Source organism: Trifolium pratense, linkage group LG3 (genome assembly GCF_020283565.1).
Source record: "Trifolium pratense cultivar HEN17-A07 linkage group LG3, ARS_RC_1.1, whole genome shotgun sequence".
NCBI lineage: Eukaryota > Viridiplantae > Streptophyta > Magnoliopsida > Fabales > Fabaceae > Trifolium > Trifolium pratense.
The window spans coordinates 13,310,419-13,330,434 of record NC_060061.1 but is presented as its reverse complement, the minus strand read 5'-3'; the positions used below and the strand labels follow the sequence as shown (position 1 = coordinate 13,330,434).

The 20,016-nt window shown below is 30.8% G+C and overlaps 2 protein-coding genes across 2 annotated transcripts; one reads left to right on the top strand and one right to left on the bottom strand.

The window, feature by feature from the left end:
- Nucleotides 1–696: 696 nt before the first annotated feature.
- Nucleotides 697–11,871, bottom strand: LOC123914605 (protein RGF1 INDUCIBLE TRANSCRIPTION FACTOR 1-like). The gene is made up of 5 exons (XM_045965802.1): nucleotides 11,696–11,871; nucleotides 7,146–7,356; nucleotides 3,920–3,994; nucleotides 2,975–3,121; nucleotides 697–1,096 (listed from the first exon to the last, which is right to left on the bottom strand). The coding sequence occupies exons 1-5, from the start codon at nucleotides 11,869–11,871 to the stop codon at nucleotides 797–799; spliced, it is 909 nt and encodes a 302-aa protein (XP_045821758.1). The 3' UTR covers nucleotides 697–796.
- Nucleotides 11,872–16,427: 4,556 nt separating this feature from the next.
- LOC123918756 (heat shock 70 kDa protein 4-like) lies at nucleotides 16,428–18,949 on the top strand. The gene is made up of 2 exons (XM_045970904.1): nucleotides 16,428–16,867; nucleotides 17,107–18,949. Exons 1-2 carry the CDS (start codon nucleotides 16,648–16,650, stop codon nucleotides 18,738–18,740), a joined length of 1,854 nt encoding a protein of 617 aa, XP_045826860.1. The 5' UTR covers nucleotides 16,428–16,647; the 3' UTR covers nucleotides 18,741–18,949.
- Nucleotides 18,950–20,016: the final 1,067 nt, after the last annotated feature.

Genomic DNA, 20,016 nt, shown 5'->3' with positions numbered 1-20,016 from the left:
ACTTTGACAAAAGCATGTTATGTGGTTAGATTGGTTGGCTACTAATATATGTATATGTGTTGGCCAGCTCTTTTTTATATGGATTTGGTGACTCAGACTTGAGAAATTCTTACATGGTCACATGACCAAGAAACATTTATTTGATCACACATTCAAAACACAATAAATTATATAATCATATGAATATATACAATTTTAGAAGTGGGCCGGGCCACAAAACACTCTTTTATTCTCTTGAAATTATATTTTTTGCTCATGCGAATAAAGTTTAGAACGTATAACGTTACTATTCACATAAGAATTATTATTCCCAATGAAAATCATCATACAATAATTCAATCAGAAACGAGGGACAAAGGATCATCATAATTAAAAGTGCCATACTTATAAAATGTATCCGTAGGCCTTGTTAGAATCAAAGATACAAACTAAGAGAATAACAAAGGAGGCAACTAGGGTTACATAATAATATTAGACTTGCATTACAATAGCTTAGAATACAATGAGTTGTCTTAGGAATATATAAAAAACATAAATAAACTAAATTACTATTATGCCCAAAGCCCAATTACAACCAAAAGCCCATTACATTATTAAATCACTAATATATTATCTTAACAGCCTAAGCACAATCATATATTTACATATTAAAAATGATATTAAGAAAAACTTCAAAATATTGGAACATTTATTTGGTCATAATCTGATGCTAATTAATTAATACTGTCTTGCTAAATTGAAAATCACCTATATATCCTTTGTCTTAATATGAATATGAATAACTTGTAGTAATCTACTAGGATAGAGGAGATCTCTTAGGAGCACCCTTTCTCCTGCAACTTCCAAGAGAGAGGAAGAAACCATTGCTTTTGTTGTTGTTGTAGGGTTCTTCACGTGAAATATTATTCATAGAATGGCTTGTAGCTTCTTCAGTATTGGAGTAAGAGAAAGTAGGGGCAAATTGGGTATTATCTTCATCAATAACCTCAGAGCTATCCACCCTTAAACCTTCAAACTGTGAATATGAAAAATCTGATTCATGGAATCCATGTAATATGCTCGACAAGCTTTCACCCATGCATACCATGTGATCAACCTACATCATTTTACTATACAATTAGTTTGTTTATTTTTTGTGACTTACAATCTTTTAAATTACTGTACTTCCAGTTCCTATGATAAGTTCCAAAATAGGGTTTGGATTCTGTGCAGACTGCACGCAGTCAGTAAATCTGGACCGTCCGATCAAGATCAGATGGCTCAGATTTTAAGATCAATTTTAATTATAAAATCTGATCTTAAACTTTGGATTGTCTGATCTTGATCAGACGGACTGGACGTGGCCGGCTACATTGCAGTCACTAAATTCCTGACTGCACCGAACCCAAATCGTTCCAAAATATGTTCACGTGATCGTAGCCCGATTGGTAGTAAGATTGTATATGAGTTTAGACATGCTACAATTATTATTCACTTTAAAATATGAAACTCTAACAATCCTACTTGATTAAAAAAAAAAATTATTGAAACTTATGTTGTCTTGCAAAACTTAAAAATAGACAAGTTTTTAACTTAATAGTAGTTTAATAATAGTAATACACAAAAAAAATAATGAATTGATTCAGGTAGTAAGGATCTTAGTCCCCTTAACTATGAAGTCATGAATTTGATTACTAACTCATGTGTATGAAAAAAATTCGGTTGAAAAATGAAAATTCACCTTACGTAAACTTAGTATCAATATGTGGTAACCAAAAAAATAAATAATAATATACACAAAATTAATTATCGGCTTAATTGTGCGTTTATCTCCCTATTAATTTTAAAGCTGAACTTTTTTATTCCTAACATTCCTTGCTAAAATTGTGATTTTTTGGTTTCAATCTATATCTTTGAACCCTAGTTAAAATTGTGATTTTTTTCATCCAAAATACCGATTTGTTGCCCCCAAATGTAAAATTTGAATAGAAAATATCTTAAAGTGAAAAAATCATCATTTTTAAGTTAAAAATAGGATTGAATACAAATTTGCAACGAATATTAAAATTGAGCGATAAAAAAATTTGGTTTTAAAATACAGAAAACTGTTTATGTAAATATAATATAGTAAAATAAGTGGACGAAAGAAAAATATCTTCAATTATACACTTTTATTATTTGTACGACCTACATAGGGAGCACTAAAGAAAATTTTAACACGTTTTTATCCACATCCCAAAAAGCATAAATTAATTAAGGCTGCAAGTTCTATCTGCATTTTATTTATGCATTTGCTTGTCAATATAAAGAGAGAAAAGACACTAGTAAGTTCTTAATGGGGTCTTCTTCCAAAATGGATTCCCTATAGTCAAACTATTTGACTGCAGGTTAATCTCAGTTTTACAAATTTATTAATATATATTATTTATTTAATCAAAATTCAATCCAATGGTTTACATGCAGTGACTATATGACTGCACCATGCTTTGACTGCACGGAATCCAGGTTATCTTCTTTGAGAGCAAAATTTTCATTTGCTTTTCTATATAGATATACTTACATAATTTTTTGATGATTTATAAAATAATTAAAATAATAAATGAAAAATTAAAATTTTGTGAATATAACTAAAAAAAATTATATTTGGTCACATAATCGTATCGTATAAGAATAATTTCTTCTCCGATAAGAATAGGGTACCATCATTTGACATCAACTAGTTAGCTCTCAATGCATATATATCGGATAAAATTTAACTTTCTTAATACACACAGGACTAAGATATATTAAGTCTTGATCTAAGGGTCGATTAATTTGAGGGGACCAATTCCACTGCTCATTTGCTACTTTTACAAGTGGCATCAATTATTTACAAAAGTTAAAAAACAAATATGGATGTTGACCAGTAATTTGTGTGTGAAAGTAAATGGCCAAAAGGAAATGATTTATATGAAGAAAGAGAGTTAAAGAGACATATAAATGAGACAAAAAATACCTTGCATGAGAGAGAGCAGAAATGGAAGGGCTCCTGAAGAATCCTGTCACAAGAGCAGCAAGAGTTGGCATTACTGCTGCCTTTGCATGACCTTGACTGTACCCTCTCATTTAAGAATACCACTTTTGCACCGTTAACTGTATATGCCTGCATATTTCCAATATTTCAATTCATTATTTCTGCGATGTTAATTCATCTTTTTTTTATTTATTTATTTATAATTGTATTGCTTAATTATGAGTGCAATGTAGATGATTTCTGGCTGCTCTCACGGCCCAACAGTTGTATCAGAGTCGATGGTTCAACGAATGGTTTGATCGGCTTCTTGTATCAAAAGTCTTTCTAACAAGGGTGGTCAGACGGCGTGTCCAGTTGAGTGTCACAACGACAGTGTAAATGTATAGATGAAAAAGCTTCCGTTTGAGGGGGATCGAACATTCGCAAAAAAAAATGGATGGACTCACACTTGAGAGGATATTGTTGGTATTCCAAGTGTGAGTTGCGTCTCATATTAGATAAAACAGTGGATGATGAACACTTTATAAGTAAATTAGTAAAATGATCCATAAATCTAATACTTTAAAATTTTAGATTAAGATGTAATGTCAAACTGATTTATTTAGTTGTTCAAGGTTCGGTGAGATGATCGCCAGACTCCTCATGACCCGACACAAATTAATCTCTCTTTATAATGAAGGAGATATTAAATTGGACCTCTTCTAAAAATATTAAAGATTAATTTGGATATTATTTATGAAAAATATTAAAGAGTGTGCCCACAAAACACAAACAAATATTAAATTTTGAGTTGAAAAGTGATATGATTATGGTATTCAATATTTTTAAAGTATAAAAATTCAATACAAAATTATTATTTATTTCGTTCTAATGTATTGTTAGCAACTTTGGTTCTACTGTATTGTTAGTAAGTTGTATTTGTCTGACCTGAATATTGGAGCAATCGATGAGTTTTTCAAGATCACCCAATCGAACCACGTCATGGTAAACATACCTTCTCACCTGCACAATGCCATCAAACACACCTCAATTATTGTCACACATTATTGTTCATGATGCATACCAACGAGTATTGTGAGTTAGTTAAAAAAAATACCAACTTTCCATATTTACATATCATCACAAAATTATCTACCTAACTTTTATCCCTATTTCTATCCATCTACCTAACTTTTATCCCTATCTTAGATATCAATGAAATGCATGTAACCATTTTTTGGATGGATATAATGCCATCAAATGAATTATCATTAATGAAAGTAGAGTATTTCTACTCCTATATACAAGATTAAAAATTTTACTTGTTCTCTTTTTAGGAGTATAAGATAAGATAAGATTGGTTTGATACCAACATAGTCTTGAGAATTGATGGCTTGTTGCATCGACTCAAAAATTAGTCTCGTAGGGTCTGTTTGGCAAGCCAAAAAAACTAGCTTTTAACTTTTGTCTTATGGCTTATAAGCTAAAAGACCTGTTTGATAACAGACTTTTCAGAAAGAGCTTTTAGCTTATTTTACTGACTTATATATTCTTTTTCAGAAGCTATTGCAAAGCTTCTGAGCTTATAGCTTCTAGCTTTTCATTTTTTCTTCTTATTTTACCCTTATTATTTTAACTAAAATTCATGTTTACCCTTTATAATTTATTATCATTAGAATTTAAAATAAAATAAGTAAATGCATGTTTTAACGTTGCTTCTTTTAAAATCACATGTATATAGTATGTTTTAACGTTGTCTTATTATCTATTTTCAAATATGAAAGCTAAAATATTTTTTTTTATCAATTCATAGGTACGTACGTTACTATAATTTTTTTTTGAAACAACGTACCTTACTATAATTAACCATTATACTATATTGCGAATATATTTTGTCGTTATTTTTTCATAAAGTATATCAACCGAAAGGAAAATAATTTTTCTTAAAAAAATTCAGCATATACAAATTAGTTTAATAATAATATTTGAAAGATATATTTATTGAATTAATAAACTTAAAATATTGTACAAAAAAAATAAACTTAAAATATTAAATTCTAAGTATCTTAAATAGTATTAATTTGATAAAAAAATTATCGAATTAAAAATGTCCTTTTATGTTATTTTACATTTATCAGTCAGTTGAACCACTAATTTTACCAAACACTTCAATCAGCTTATCAGCTAGAAGCTATCAGCCAACAGCCATCAATCATCAGCCATAAGCTATCAGCTAGCTTATCAACCATAAGTTTTTTTTGTCAAACAGAACCATAGTGAATCTAAAAGCTCTAAGATACGAAGATACTTTGAAGCATCTATTAGAGGTCAAATATCTTATGGGTCATGTTAAACAGGGGCACTAGTTAAGCATACTTAAAAAGGAAACAAATGATAAAGTTAATGATGAGAGAGAATAACTTTTCACTTCATTAAAACATTCAATGCACAATTTACGAGATAAAACTTCTATATTTGTATCCTTAACTAGTGCCCCGGGGGCACTGTTTAGCATTTTTCATATCTTATTTATAATGTGTTCGGTTAAAAAATGTTGATTTTATGATTAAAGTGCGAAGATTAAATAGTATAGTGATAAATGTGTTTGGGATTTGATTTTCACCTTCAAAATAATACATAAAATAGCTAACATTTATTGTTTCAAAAAAATGTGTGTTCATTGATTTATAAATGAGGGAATTAATAAATCTAACGCATTAAAATTTTGGATAATGATTTGATATCTAACTCACTTGTATAATTACTCTTAATTTCAATGTAAATAATCTCTGGACTCCCTCTCATGACCCAAGACGAAGAATATTTATGTTAATTTTGAATACATAAATACTTGATGTAGTTAATTTAATAAAGCACGTTATTCTCTTTTTAATGAAAACATTATTTTTTTAAAAAAAAATTAACAAGTATGTCACTCATTTTGAAACGAAAAATACTAAAATATTATTTACTACAATAATGATCACAATAATTAAATTTGGATTGAATTTGAAACTATGCACATGTATTGAAAAATAGGAGAATTAACAATTAAATAGAATTTTTTGTAAAATAAAAATTGAATTTTATAAAAGACAATAGAATTTTTTATGAATTTGAAAATGACAATAGGAAGCTGCAGGAGGTTTCAAAGTTGAAATAGAAGAATTTGGTCAAAGCTTTCGCTTTCAATGAAAGGAACTTGTAAGGGAAATTAGATAAAAAAGGGATCTTCACATTAATGGGAAACAAACCAAAATATAAAAGTGGAAAAATGATGATATCTGGGAAACATATCAAACTCAATGAGACAATATTGGTCACTGACTGCTGGTTATTATTAGTTCAATTCAATTGACCATACCTTCCTCAATAAATATTGGAAAATAAAAAATTGAATTATTATTAAATTTTAAAATATAGTTATGAAGAACATGTATGAAATTAATTGCATGACACAAAACCCTTTACTCAATTATCCTAAACCCAAGAAATAACAAATTAAACTTAGAAAAATACACCAATAAAATATCCATGTCCTAAATAAAACCATTGATATGCAACAACTTGTGAAAATAATTTATCATTATCAATTATTTTTCACACAAAAAAAAAAAAAACTTTATCATTTTTTGTTGAGCAGCAGAAAATTTATTAACTAGTACTCATCATAATATAAGGCATGTTATGAGAGCCAAACATAGTACAAGAGATAAGTCTAAATAACCAAAAATTAACCTCATCCATTAATTAAAGACAATATATATATAGATGCATCTGAATTGAATCATGTGTGGGAATATAAGTCTAAATAACCAACCAACACAAAATGATCAACAAGCTGAAAGAAAGAAGAAGAAAAATGCTAGAAAATTTTCTATATATTAAAATAAAAAACATGAATTTGGCAATACCCTTTGAAAATTTAGAGTTTATAGACATAAACAAAAAACAAAATTTGGATTTTGGAAAACATGAGGATGAAATAGGGAAGGAGATCATATATAGTAACTTATTTAGTTTGTTATAGTGTTAACTCTCAGGTTTTCAGATAAATTATGTAATTCCGAATTCAGTTACGAGATGAATAAAATTTGATTAAAAACTTATTATTTCAAAAATTAAACTCAGATTCTTCCGAACAATTTATAAGAGGGTGTGATAGAAGTAGTACCTGAAGGAGGGGATGATGGGGGTGAGAAGGGAGACAGTGAGGGCAGATAGCAAGACAACAATGTAAGCAAAAAACGTTCTTTTCGTTCTTCCTTCTATTAATATGGACCCCACAACCACCAAAGAATGTCTCAGCCATTAATCTCTCTAACCATGCAGGAACTTTCATGATGTCTCCTCTTCTTCTTCTTCTTCTTCTTTCTTTCTTTCTTCTGATGATGGGTCACTTCAACTCAACCACTTGTGTTAATTTAATTGTTTATTTATGATTGATGCTTTCTTTGTTTTTTCTCTTTCTAGTAACTTAGTATAACTGTGTCTAGTTATGTGTTTGGTTGGTTTGTGAGAAACAAAACAGAACAGAACAGGATACTAAAGTTTGCTGTTTATGTTGGTTTGGTTTGGTTAGGTTAGGACTAGAAGGACCATTTTCCATTTTTCTTTCTCATCATTACATGTATAGCAACCCTAAACTCATGAACAGGATGTAGTATGAGTCGGTGATAACTATTTAATCTTCTAATTCCTCCATCTTTAATTATAAGATAAGATTATGTATTAATAATTGGTGACTACTTCTCTACCCTCACATAAAATGAGGGTAGTTGCCCTATGCTGATGTGGCACCAATAAAATTCATCCACATGTATTTAAGTCAAACATAATTAATTTTTTACCATAAAGTAATTTTGATTACTTTTATTTTCAATTAATTATATTTTATGTTACTAGTTTTCTTTAATTATATTTTAGACTATGCGTAAATATAATTAGAATTAATTTGATCATTGAATGCTTGTTTCTAAACATTATATATTGATTCTAAAATATCAATGTTATTAGTAAAAAAAAATCAATGTTATAGGCTCGAAAAAATAAATATATATATCAATGTTAGTTTAAATAAAAATAATAAGAGAACAAAAACAACAAAAGAAAAAAAAACTAATATCTCTAATTTAAATATACAATTCCACTTGTACATTTATTAAATGAAATCAAATAATGCTTCAAAAAAAAACCAAATCAAATAATTCATGCTATTCCGGTGTAAATACTCCATTCGTTTCAAATTACTTGCTCTCTGGTGTGGACTCTGACTGGTAGTGCAAGGGGGCAATTTGATTGACTTTTTAAAATTTCAGGGGGGTATTTGCCTATTTCAAAATTTCACGGGGATATTTGACGAATTTTAAAATTTCAATGTGGTATTTGACGGTTTACTCATTGTAACTCATTACTTGGTGCAATTAATTCGATTTATTTGAGTTTTGAATTTTCAATAATATGGTAATAAATATTGAATCATATTCCTTATTAGTCAACAATCATAAATCAAATTCTTCTTAATTCAGTGGCCAATCAAGTGGATCAATTTTTTTGATTACATTCTCCTAATTTCATTTTGTCTTCTCTAAACTATTTTGTTTTCAATTTTTTCCCGATATGGACAACCAAAGAAAACAAAAACAAAATGACGATGAATAGGAATCACATTCTATGACATAATAGGAAAAAATAAGGAAGAAAAAAAAAACACGAAAAAATACGCTAAAAAACATAACATGTAAGAAATTGAAAATCACAAGTTTTAGAATCTTGAAGAAATTCGGTAGATCGGTGGCGAAGGCTGCAGTAAAGATTGACATCGGATAACACAAAAGCGGAGGAGCCGTAGAATGCTAACATGACAGTGGTGGAGGTTGCGGCAGAGATTGAAAGGTTTAAGAAGAAGAAGAAAGTTTTTTTACGATAAGAAGAAAGTTTTTTTTTTTTACGCGAAGAAGAAAGTTGTTTGAGACGTAAAACAATTTGAAGAAGAAGCGAACAAATCAGAAGTAATTAGGTCCAAAATATAAATTCATAAAATATAATACATAAAATATAATTAAATGAAAATAAAAGTAGTCTAAGTTACTTTGTGGTAAAAAATTAATTATGTTTGACTTAAATAAATGTTGATGGATTTCATTGGTGCCACATCATCAAATGGCACCTACCCTCAATTTATGTGAGGGTTAATTAGAAAAAACCTTAATAGTTTCTTTAAAAAAATTACTTTGATTTAAAATATTATTGAAAATGTGTACTCTCTCTTAAAATTCGTTTGATTGGCAAAATATAAGTACTATAACAATATAGGACAAAACAACATCGAACAAAGATTAAGATATTGGACAAATTTTAATTATTACGATGACCGGTGAACAAAATGTTATTTTGCTATTTTAGACAAGTTGTGCAGCAAACAAAAAGTTATATCATGATTCAATAGGACAAAAAATTTAGTTTTTGTTCAGTTACTTGACCCCCTTTTTGTCCGGTCCCAATTTTTTTTAAAAAAATCAAACATATTACAATTAAAATTGTCCCCCTTTATTTTTTTAGTAGATCATCAAACACTCATTTAGAGGAGGAATACTTACTTGGCACAAATTCAAGTAAAAAATATTGAAGCACACACTCAAAAATAAAGTTAAAGTAAAAAAAATAATGTCACATCACTTAATATTTTCTTTTCTTTTTAATTTATTTGACTTATATGCGTGCGCCTAAGTATTTTTCTCTTGAATTTGTGCCCAAGTAAGTTTCTCCCCTTAAAGTGTTAATAATTGTGTGGATAAATTTTATAACTAGTGTATTAAGGGCACTATTTAAAAAATAAATAAAAAATTATATTAAAAAGAACACATTTATATCTTTATAAAAAAAAAAAAAACACATTTATAATTTTAAAAAGAGAGTGTCTTTGGATCATTTGTTAAGTATACAAAAAAACAAAAAAATAATAATATTGAAAATGTAACTCTTTACATTTTTACGGTATTAAATATACAAGCAGAGTCTATCTAAAGCAGAACTAAGAAAATAACTATATAAAGTCCATAAAAATTAGAGGCATAATTAGAGGCATTGCATTATATATTTAATACCGTAAATACTTGTGGCTGCTTATATATGCCAAAAAAGTTATGTATATAATTGTTATATATAATTTTTTTTTTATAAGAAAAAATTGAATTATAAGAAGTACTAGGTGTACTCAAACCATACAATTCAAGAAAAAATAAACCGTTAGATTCTTTAAATGCACACTAACGGGTCATTACACTAATCAGAAAATACAAAAGAAAAAATATTCCATATTCGTCCTATAAACCAAAACCAGGAAATAAACGTATATAATTTGATCCACTAAAAAAAACAAATTGTTATATATTTAACACTTTACTATCGTGAGAAATGAGAACAATCAATTATATCCGTTTGATTTCAACTATTAGAAATTAATGGTTTAGATTGAATATTCCTTAAAATAAGCACGCATAGTTAACTAATACTTCTTCATTCTCAAAATTAATTACATTTATTTCTCTAATAGAATTAAATGATCTTTTTGTACGGAAAAATTAAAATATCTTTTCAATATCGTTCCATCCCTAACTCATTATTTGCAAACAATATAATGCACAGATTCACGGTGGCAATGAAGCTGCTTAAAATATAATTCACGGTGGCAGTAAAAAAAAATTGTTTGATCCAAAAATGTCTGTTTTAATATTAAGCACAAATATTTTTTGAATTATGCATATTTTGGTGTCAAACACCGGCACAACACTGATATTTATATACTTATATTTATAATCATTGTATATGTTTTAACTTTTAAAATTATTATCGGTGTCGATGTGTCGATCAATACCAACAATAATTTTAATGTAAAAAGCAAGACGTAGATATAAATCAAGGACCGAATCAATATTCTCCATATTGCTCATGATTGTTGGATTGTTTAGGTTCATGATTGAGAGGCTTAATTCATATCGAAGCTATAATTACATTGTTGCTCCCGAAGTGAGCGGTAAAATTGGTTCAGTTAATCCTAAGGCTGAATATCGAGTTTTACAACATTAAGAACAAGCATGAATTAATATTGCTTCAAGCTGTATCTTGTCAGAGAGCTTCGTGTTGATAACGTGTTAGAAATAAACTTCGAGAGCTAGAGAATAAAGATAGGAAAATGAGAGTTTTGTATTATTCTCTTTACACGTGTGTCTTTACGTTAAAACAATAGTCCTGTTTATCGGACACAAATAAGCAAGTGAATGATCAAAAATATTTAAAGACCACTTAACAAGCCACTCACTGATGAGAGTTATAGAAAAGTGGAAGATTAAAGAATTAACATCCACTAAGTTAGTAACTTAATTATTCATAACTTATTGAAATTTATAAGTGTGTTGTTTATTTATTTTTTAATAATAATTTATCAGTTATTTAGCATGCACTAAAAGTTAATATTTTCGGGAGACGATTGAAACCACTCGATGTCAGACCTCAGAATTGACCCCGAACCAGATTAAACCGGCTGTGAAAAGAAATTTGGTACTTTCCGGTGGGCTCAGCCCATATCCTTTTTATAATGTGTTTTATAAATATGTTTTACAAAATGATTGCCCCACTTTAGTAAAATTGGATTACCAATCAAGTTTTTTAATTTTAAATTTTTAAAAACTAAAAAACTGATCTTGAGAAGGGAATCAAACAGACCTTAAACTTTCAATGTTGAGAAATGCCACATGGACTTTATCAAACTTCTGCAAGGAAAGGCCACAGCCTGCATTTGAGCTGGTAATGTCTATTGTTTCATTTAAACCAAACCTTAGAGATGCTCTTTTGTTAATTATACTATCAAAAGGGACATAGTTGCAGTTTTTAGTCTTCATTTTTTGTCCAAATCCTATTTCATTTTTTATTTTGTATTGATTTTCTTTGTTGTGTTGGGTTTTTTTCTGTTGGAAAAATATTATGACATAGAATTATTATCAAATAAATAAATAAGAGAAATTATTATTACAGATAAATAGACATATAATAAAATAATTTAGAACAAGAAAAACTTATCGCATTATTGACTGAGGCGTGCAATGCACTGAGCTTAAGAGTATTTCGCCGCCACAGGTAAGTTACCCGGTGTAGTTGGCCTCATAGCTAATACCCTCCAGGATACAACAGTCACATCTTGCTAGCACTGCACGTGAATTAGCAAGGTCTCAACGAACTCCTTTTGGATGCTCATGGGAACTTAATATTTTATATATTTTACTTGTGTCACTTAGTTTCCTATATTCTTACTCTCTCTCGTTCACCCTTATATATATCCTATTGCTAATCAATCTCATAAGGCCAATTAACCATAATCCATAAAATCTGTTTATTAGGATTAAAGAGTTGTAACCGCCCAAGTAAATAGGAACAACTATTTTGACCAAGCAAATTAAGTAACGTGCATAATTAACAATAATAACAATATTAATAATAATAAACATAATAATTTAATATATAAAATAACTTTGAAATAAATTATTGGATAAAATATCCTACATTTTCTTGTTAGTTGATGATCAATCTTGGTGTACTCCGTTGCCTTTTGCGCTTATTGACACACAATCATGAAAAAAGCATCAAGAAAGAAGCTTGTTGGACTATATCAAACATTACAGCTGGAACTAAGGAACAAATACAGGTAAGCCAGGAAGTCCTAATTTCTTTGTCAATGTCTATGTTTTTACAAATGTTTTTTTTTTGTTACTTTGTTGTCTACTTGCGTAAAATATGCATACATAATAATTACGTACTAAGATTTATTACTCAAAGAAGAAATTAAACTTTTGAAGTTACAGAAATGTCTATTTTTTAAAATTCTGACTTTGAGAATTTATGATATTCACTTGTCTATTGGGGTTACAAGGTATTTGGTGGGTCAGGGTTGCATAAAACCACTATGTGATCTGCTTGTTTGCCCCGATTCAAGAATTATCTCTGCCTGTTTAGAGGGTCTAGAGAATATTCTGAATGTCGGAGAAGCAGAGAAGAGCGTAGGTAACTCTGGACATTCCAACTTGTATGCTCAGATGATAGAGGATTCAGAGGGAATGGAGAAGATTGAAAACCTGCAGTATTGCGACAGCCCTGAAATATATTTCAAGGCTGTTAAACTTCTTGAAACATTCTGGTTGGAAGATGAGATGATACTACCTCCAGGATATGACGATCAATTTGGTTTCAAGGCTTCAATCCCATCTGGTGGATTCAACTTCAACTGAAGACCCTTTCTTGAGAAGGTACATGTTTTACTAGTCTTTCCGATAGCTAGCTAAAATATCATATGATCATTATTTTGGGTCATTTTTGTGTAAAAAAACTCACCGCTAAACTCAACATTTATAGGGACTTGGTTGGACGAATCAGGGATTTATGTTGAGAGGTTGCTGTAATCAAGTCCGGAGGGTCTTGGTTGAATGAATCAGGGACTTATGCCGAGTGGCTGCTGGGATCAAGTCTGGAGGGTCAGTTATCGCACCTTGTGTCCAGATACAGTCTGGTCTAGTGTCCATTGTTGTCAATGAGGTGCTGAGGAGGGTCAGTTCCACTAATATAGGGATCAAGTCTGGAGGGTCAGTCATCGCACCTTGTGTCCGGACACAGTCTGGTCTAGTGTCCATTGTTGTCAATGAGGTGCTGGGGAGGGTCAGTTCCACGAATAGAATAGAAGCATGGCCTTGTCAGCTGTGTTCTACTTAAAATACATTATTCAAATTTCCAAAAGAAAAACCAGTGCTCTGTTTGTACTACATTGTTTCATGCTTCTCCTACTTGAATTTTCCATTGCAAGTTGCAACACATGGAGAGTATATCACTCTGGTTTGATCTGCATTTGATTTGGTCTTATCTCTAGCCAACTCAAAAATGTTAACAACTCAAAATTTATTGGTCTTTAGCTGGTTGTTTTGACTCAAGTTGACATCTTTAGTATCCATCTTTGTTATTTTATTTTGGTAATCATATATTTTTATGTGGACCAAATTGGATTTTCTACTACTAAATAAATCAAACATGGTGAATTTTCTATTTTTCTCCAACCTTTCTCATTCCTTTCTCTTTTCAATCAAACACATTAGAGTAATAAATGATCAATTATAACTTGCAAGACAAACATGTCTTCTACAACTTCTGAGAAAGCTAAGCTGGTGATTCATCATGAAGTAGTTCTTATTATGTATTTGTTGTGTTACTTAGTTCACATAGGTATCACATACTTGAATGTTGTGTCGCAGAGTCTATGATTTACTCTTAATTCCATCAAGTAAGGATTCAAGCCGCAGAGTCCGACAAGCTGCACTAGCGGCAATTATGTACTCTACCTCACAAGAAGAAAGAGCAACCAAGGTTTGATTCATAGAGCAGTATTGAAACACGCCTAGAATTGTTTTTCCTATCCTCATGTTTTTAATTAAAAAATTTGGTGCATTTTCTTAGGTAATTTTCAGTTAGCTCTTCACATAAAAACTCATAATTATCAATAATAATTTCTCGAAATTTTCTTTAATTTTGGTGCAAGTCATTCAAAAGTCACCAGGGGTTGTGACAATTGATAATAATCAACAAGAATCACCCATGGCTCAAATTAAAAATGACCTACAAGTTTATCTAGTTCATGAGGAAGTGATATTCCCAAATATCACCACTGAAATAGTTTTGTGCAGATTCAGGTATAGGATCGCACTGCAGATTTAGAGGAGAATCAAGTTAGGAAAACAGAGGAACAAGATAATACATATTATGATATGCATATTGTTGATTCTTGGAGTGATACAGTGACAAATTAGGACTATGGTGATTCAATTGTTATTGTGTCCCTCGTGACTTTGAGATATTGAAGAAAGAATTACCGTCGCGTATTATAGAAATATCGGACAATTAACGTTGTTTGATGATTGAAATGGAGGAGAAGAGACTGATATAATATTAATATTAGAGTATTATGTTTTTTATGAATTGTCAAACTATGTTTTTTTTGGGTGGTACTGATGATTTTTTTTTTGGGAATAATACTAGTTATATTCTTTTTGGGTAGTATTTAGGTGTAATTGTCACTTGTTTGCTTAGTTTGAGTAATTTGATGTTAATTTATTTTCATTGTCGATTTTAGTTATGTTTATATATTGTGCATTTGTATATTTAATTTTAAATTTAATTTTTAAATAACGTATTGCGACCATATCATATCGAGAATTTTGAAAAATTTTCCTATCAATATCGTATCACGTATCGAAGCTTCATATGTTCTACCCCAAAGAAGAGTCTTTTATAGAAGTGATCACTAATTAAGGCAAAAAAAAAGTTAAAGGGAATTCAGTTACATATTAGAATTTAGAGGCCTATACTCAACCACAAAACCTAGCTTGAGAGTTGAGGTTTGCACTACACTTCTATATTTGCCGTATCTCTAGCCAATGTGTGGCTTCTAACATCCCATCACGTCCAGGACTGAACAAGCTGGAACGTGGAATCAACAACGGGTGACCCAAATATGGGAGGTCTCCACAACAAACAACAAATGGATCTATGATACGCTCAAGGGGTAAAAAAATACCTACGTAAATATGAGAAACTCTTTGTTCTTGCATTCACTCCACCATCATCTCATTACTCTTTACACCCTCTCAACCACTGACTCCGCTGTTTCCTCCACTACTCCGGACAATCCTATATATAAGGCACGATAAACATGAGAAATGGATAAGTTATTTCTTTTACCAAATAACACTTTCCATCTCTATAGTATGCATTTTAAAACAGTCGTTTATGTTGGAACATGAAAAAATAGAAAATTCAATTAAAAAATAGGCATGCACACTACTCCTTCTTGTCTCATTTATAAGAAAAAAAATACTTTAAATTTTGGTTATTATTATAACCAAAAGTTATCTAATTTTAAATTAATTAATACTACTATTTCTAATATACCCTTATTTAATTCTATTATTTTTAGCATTTATTTCACTTTTACACTTTTCAAAAGGGATAATATAGTAAATTTAACTTATATTTTGCATTAAATTAATAAAATTAACCACGCTTAACTAAATCACGTTGTGTTAGTATTCTTCTCTTGCAAACAATCGCAAGAGGTAGTAGCACAATAACCAAAGTAGAGACGCTTGAGTTTTCCAAAACAAAAACTTAACTTTGTTCATCTAGAATTTACTTTTATCATTTTCAATATTTACTTTTACTTATTCTCATGAAATTTAATGCAAATAACATTTTATTTACTCTCTCTTCTATTTTTCATATAATCAATAACCAATATTTTTATTTTTTACATTCTACTATGAAACTTATTTAAAAAAAAAAACATAAAAAGTCAATACTTCAAATTATGATATTCTACTTTTATTTTATTTTAATAAATGTGAAAACTTTTCTTTTGCTTAATATGAGAGGGAGGGATAATATGGGACCGAGGAAGTACTTTTTAGGTTGATTGGATATTAAGTACTTTTCTTATGCTCTCGGTCAGAATGTTTTGTAACAATACAGTATATATGAAGCATTTTCCATTTCTCTTAAAGAAAACCTAAAGGTTCTACTTCTTGCTCCTTAATCTTGATTCTTTTTTGTTCCAGTTTCTTTTGTTTACTTGAAAGATCTATATAATGGCAAAAAAGTATGAAGGATGTGCTGTGGGAATAGACCTTGGAACAACTTATTCTTGTGTTGCTGTGTGGCTTGATGAACACAATAGAGTTGAGATTATACATAATGACCAAGGCAACAAAACCACTCCTTCTTTTGTTGCTTTCACTGACGATCAAAGGTTGGTTGGTGATGCTGCTAAGAATCAAACTGCCTTGAACCCTGAAAATACTGTCTTTGGTATATTTCTATTTTTGTTTTAAATTCAGCAAGTTTTAGTCTTTCAAATATTTTGTGTCATTTGGTCCTGCTTTTCATTCAACTCATGTAGATCATTACAAATTTTAATTTATTTGTTTTTGCTTTTGTGTTTATTACATTATAGAAATTTCTCTTGCAAAAGTTTTAATTTTTTTATTTTAAAAATCCATACTTTAAGCGATCAAAAACTTTTTTAACCCTAAATTTTATTTTGTCAGATGCTAAGAGGTTAATAGGTAGAAAGTTTAGTGACCCCAATGTCAAAAGTGATATGATGTTGTGGCCATTCAAGGTCATTTCCGGTGTCAATGACAAACCCATGATTTCCCTGAAGTACAAGGGACAAGAAAAGCAGTTATGTGCCGAGGAAATTTCATCTATGGTTCTATCTAAGATGCGCGAGATTGCAGAGGCGTTTTTGGAATTGCCGGTCAAGAATGCTGTTATTACTGTGCCTGCTTATTTTAATGATTCTCAGCGGAAAGCTACCGTAGATGCTGGTGCCATTGCTGGCCTTAATGTTATGCGGATAATCAATGAGCCCACTGCTGCAGCTATTGCATATGGCCTTGACAAGAGAATTAACTGTGTGGGAGAGAGAAATATTTTCATCTTTGACTTGGGTGGTGGGACTTTTGATGTGTCTATCCTTACAATTAAGGATAAGGTCTTCCAAGTTAAGGCTACTGCTGGAAACACTCACCTCGGAGGAGAAGACTTTGATAATAGGATGGTGAACTACTTTGCCCAAGAGTTCAACAAGAAGAACAAGGTGGACATTACTGGAAACTCAAGAGCCTTAAGGAGGTTGAGAACAGTGTGCGAGAGAGCAAAAAGGGTACTATCTTTTGCTGTTGTCACCACCATTGAGGTAGATTCTCTATTTCAAGGCATTGACTTCTTTTCAACAATCACTCGTGCCAAATTTGAAGAAATCAATATGGATCTTTTCGACGAGTGTTTGGAAACTGTTAAGAGTTGTCTCACCGATGCCAAGATGGACAAGAGTGTTATACACGATGTTGTTCTTGTTGGTGGCTCATCTAGAATTCCAAAAGTACAACAGCTATTGCAGGAATATTTTGCAGGGAAGGACTTGTGCAAGAGCATTAACCCTGATGAGGCTGTTGCTTATGGCGCAGCTGTGCAAGCTGCTTTGTTGAGTGAAGACTTTAAAAATGTTCCAAACTTGGTGCTGCAAGATGTTGCACCTTTGTCTCTTGGTATCTTTGTTAAAGGAGATATAATGGATGTTGTTATTCCTAGGAACACTAGCGTTCCAGTCAAGAAAACACGACACTATACAACTACTATTGATAACCAACCTTCTGCTGATATCCAGATTTATGAGGGTGAGAGAGCAAGAGCTAGTGAAAATAATCTGCTTGGTTTTTTTAATCTTTCTGGTCTCCCAGATGCTCCCCGCGGTCTCCCTTTAGATGTATGCTTTGCTATTGATGAAAATGGTATTTTAACCGTATCTGCAAAGGAAAAATCCACCGGAAGCATTAACGAGATTACAATAACTAATGACAAAGAAAGACTGTCATCCAAAGAAATTAATGACATGATAAGAGATGCTGAAAATTACCGTGCTGAAGATGAAAAATTTCTAAGGAAGGCCAATGTATTGAATGCATTAGATTATTGTGTTTACAAGATGAAGAATGCTTTAAAGAATAAGGATGCCAATCTAAAGCTCTCCTCTCAAGAATATGAAAATATCAATTCTGGAATTGCGAAGGCCACAAATTTGCTTGAGAGTAACCAACAGAGTGAAATAGATGTTCTTGAAAATCATCTGAAGGAGCTTGAGAGTATGTTACAACTCATTATAGGCAAATCTTTCTAGTTTTATGTTTTCTCAATTGCTATTTCAACTGTTGTTTTGGTAGAGTTTTTTGTTTTGAGACCATGACTTAGATTCTTGTTTTCATGTTTTGTAGTTATTTTAATTAATGGCTATGAAGTCATTCTTGTTTAAACTTTAAAGTGATGAGACTTGAGAGTTTATGAATGGATAATATAAGATGAAGATAAAAAGTGCACTGATCCAAACCATTTTCTGTATCATTTTATATTTATACAAATGTGTCTGTTGTGCTAATGTTGTGATTGTCTATTATAGCTGTGCCTGCTTCAAACAGTCAAGACTCAACCAAAACCAAAGTCATTTCTATAATACCTCAGTTTGCCAAACAAAAAATTATTTTCATAAAAAAAACCAAGTATAAAATTAGGGTTATGCTAACAAGTACGTTAGGGACACTTGTTAAGTAACCAAAAAGGAAAATTGTGTTGAAAAGAACATTTTTGTTAAGCTTTTAAAGAATGGAATCCTCGAATGACACCTTTTATATCGGCAAAACGTAAAGGTATTCATATTATAAATCTTACTCGAACTGCTTGTTTTTCATCTGAAGCTTGTGATTTGGTTTTCGATGCAACAAGCAGAGGAAAACAAGTCTTAATTGTTGGTACGCAAGAAAAAAGCAGCCGATTTAGTAACACGGATGCATAAGAGCTCGATGTCATTATGTTAATAAAAAATGGTTCAGAGGTATATTAATGAATTGGTATACTATAGAAACGAGATTTTGTAAATCCAGGGACTTGAGAATGGAACAAAAACGGGACTCTTCTATTTCTAAGACATTATCACTCATTAGCATTTTTCTAAAATTATGTTCAATTTGTCTTGAAACTTGAAGGCTTTTTGGTTGTAAATTTACACTAATTTTACTCTGGGACTGTGTTGGCTTTCTCTTAGTGTGATATATGCCATCTCTTATTCATCAACATTGGTTAGGAGTTAGGACTTAGGACTTAGGAATGATGAATATCAGATGACTATCTCTTGGAGTTCAAAAATTGATATGAAGAATGATGAATACTTATATGACAAGCATGGAAACAGACCATAACACTTCATGCCTGATACAGGTTTCAATTGACAAATGTATGCAACACACACTCAAGCATGAAAATTGAAAAATGTATAACTTTAAAGAATGCATAATGTTAAATGGCCTCAAAGATATGAGATATTCTTTTCACACCCTACTAGTTTCTCGCGCGCCCTACGCCTTTCCCATTTTACCCTTCTGCTACTTACCTAGCGGACGTTA

What these genes read in the sequence shown, in the direction of transcription:
- LOC123914605 (XM_045965802.1), bottom strand. Translation starts at nt 11,871, where the DNA reads ATGAAGACTAAAAACTGCAACTATGTCCCTTTTGATAGTATAATTAAC. An exon ending in CTCAACATTGAAAGTTTAAG is followed by an intron (nt 7,357 to 11,695) that starts GTCTGTTTGATT and finishes ACCCATCATCAG; the next exon opens with AAGAAAGAAAGAAAGAAGAA. An exon ending in TCTGCTCTCTCTCATGCAAG is followed by an intron (nt 1,097 to 2,974) that starts GTATTTTTTGTC and finishes AAAATGATGTAG; the next exon opens with GTTGATCACATGGTATGCAT.
- LOC123918756 (XM_045970904.1), top strand. Translation starts at nt 16,648, where the DNA reads ATGGCAAAAAAGTATGAAGGATGTGCTGTGGGAATAGACCTTGGAACA. An exon ending in CCCTGAAAATACTGTCTTTG is followed by an intron (nt 16,868 to 17,106) that starts GTATATTTCTAT and finishes TTATTTTGTCAG; the next exon opens with ATGCTAAGAGGTTAATAGGT.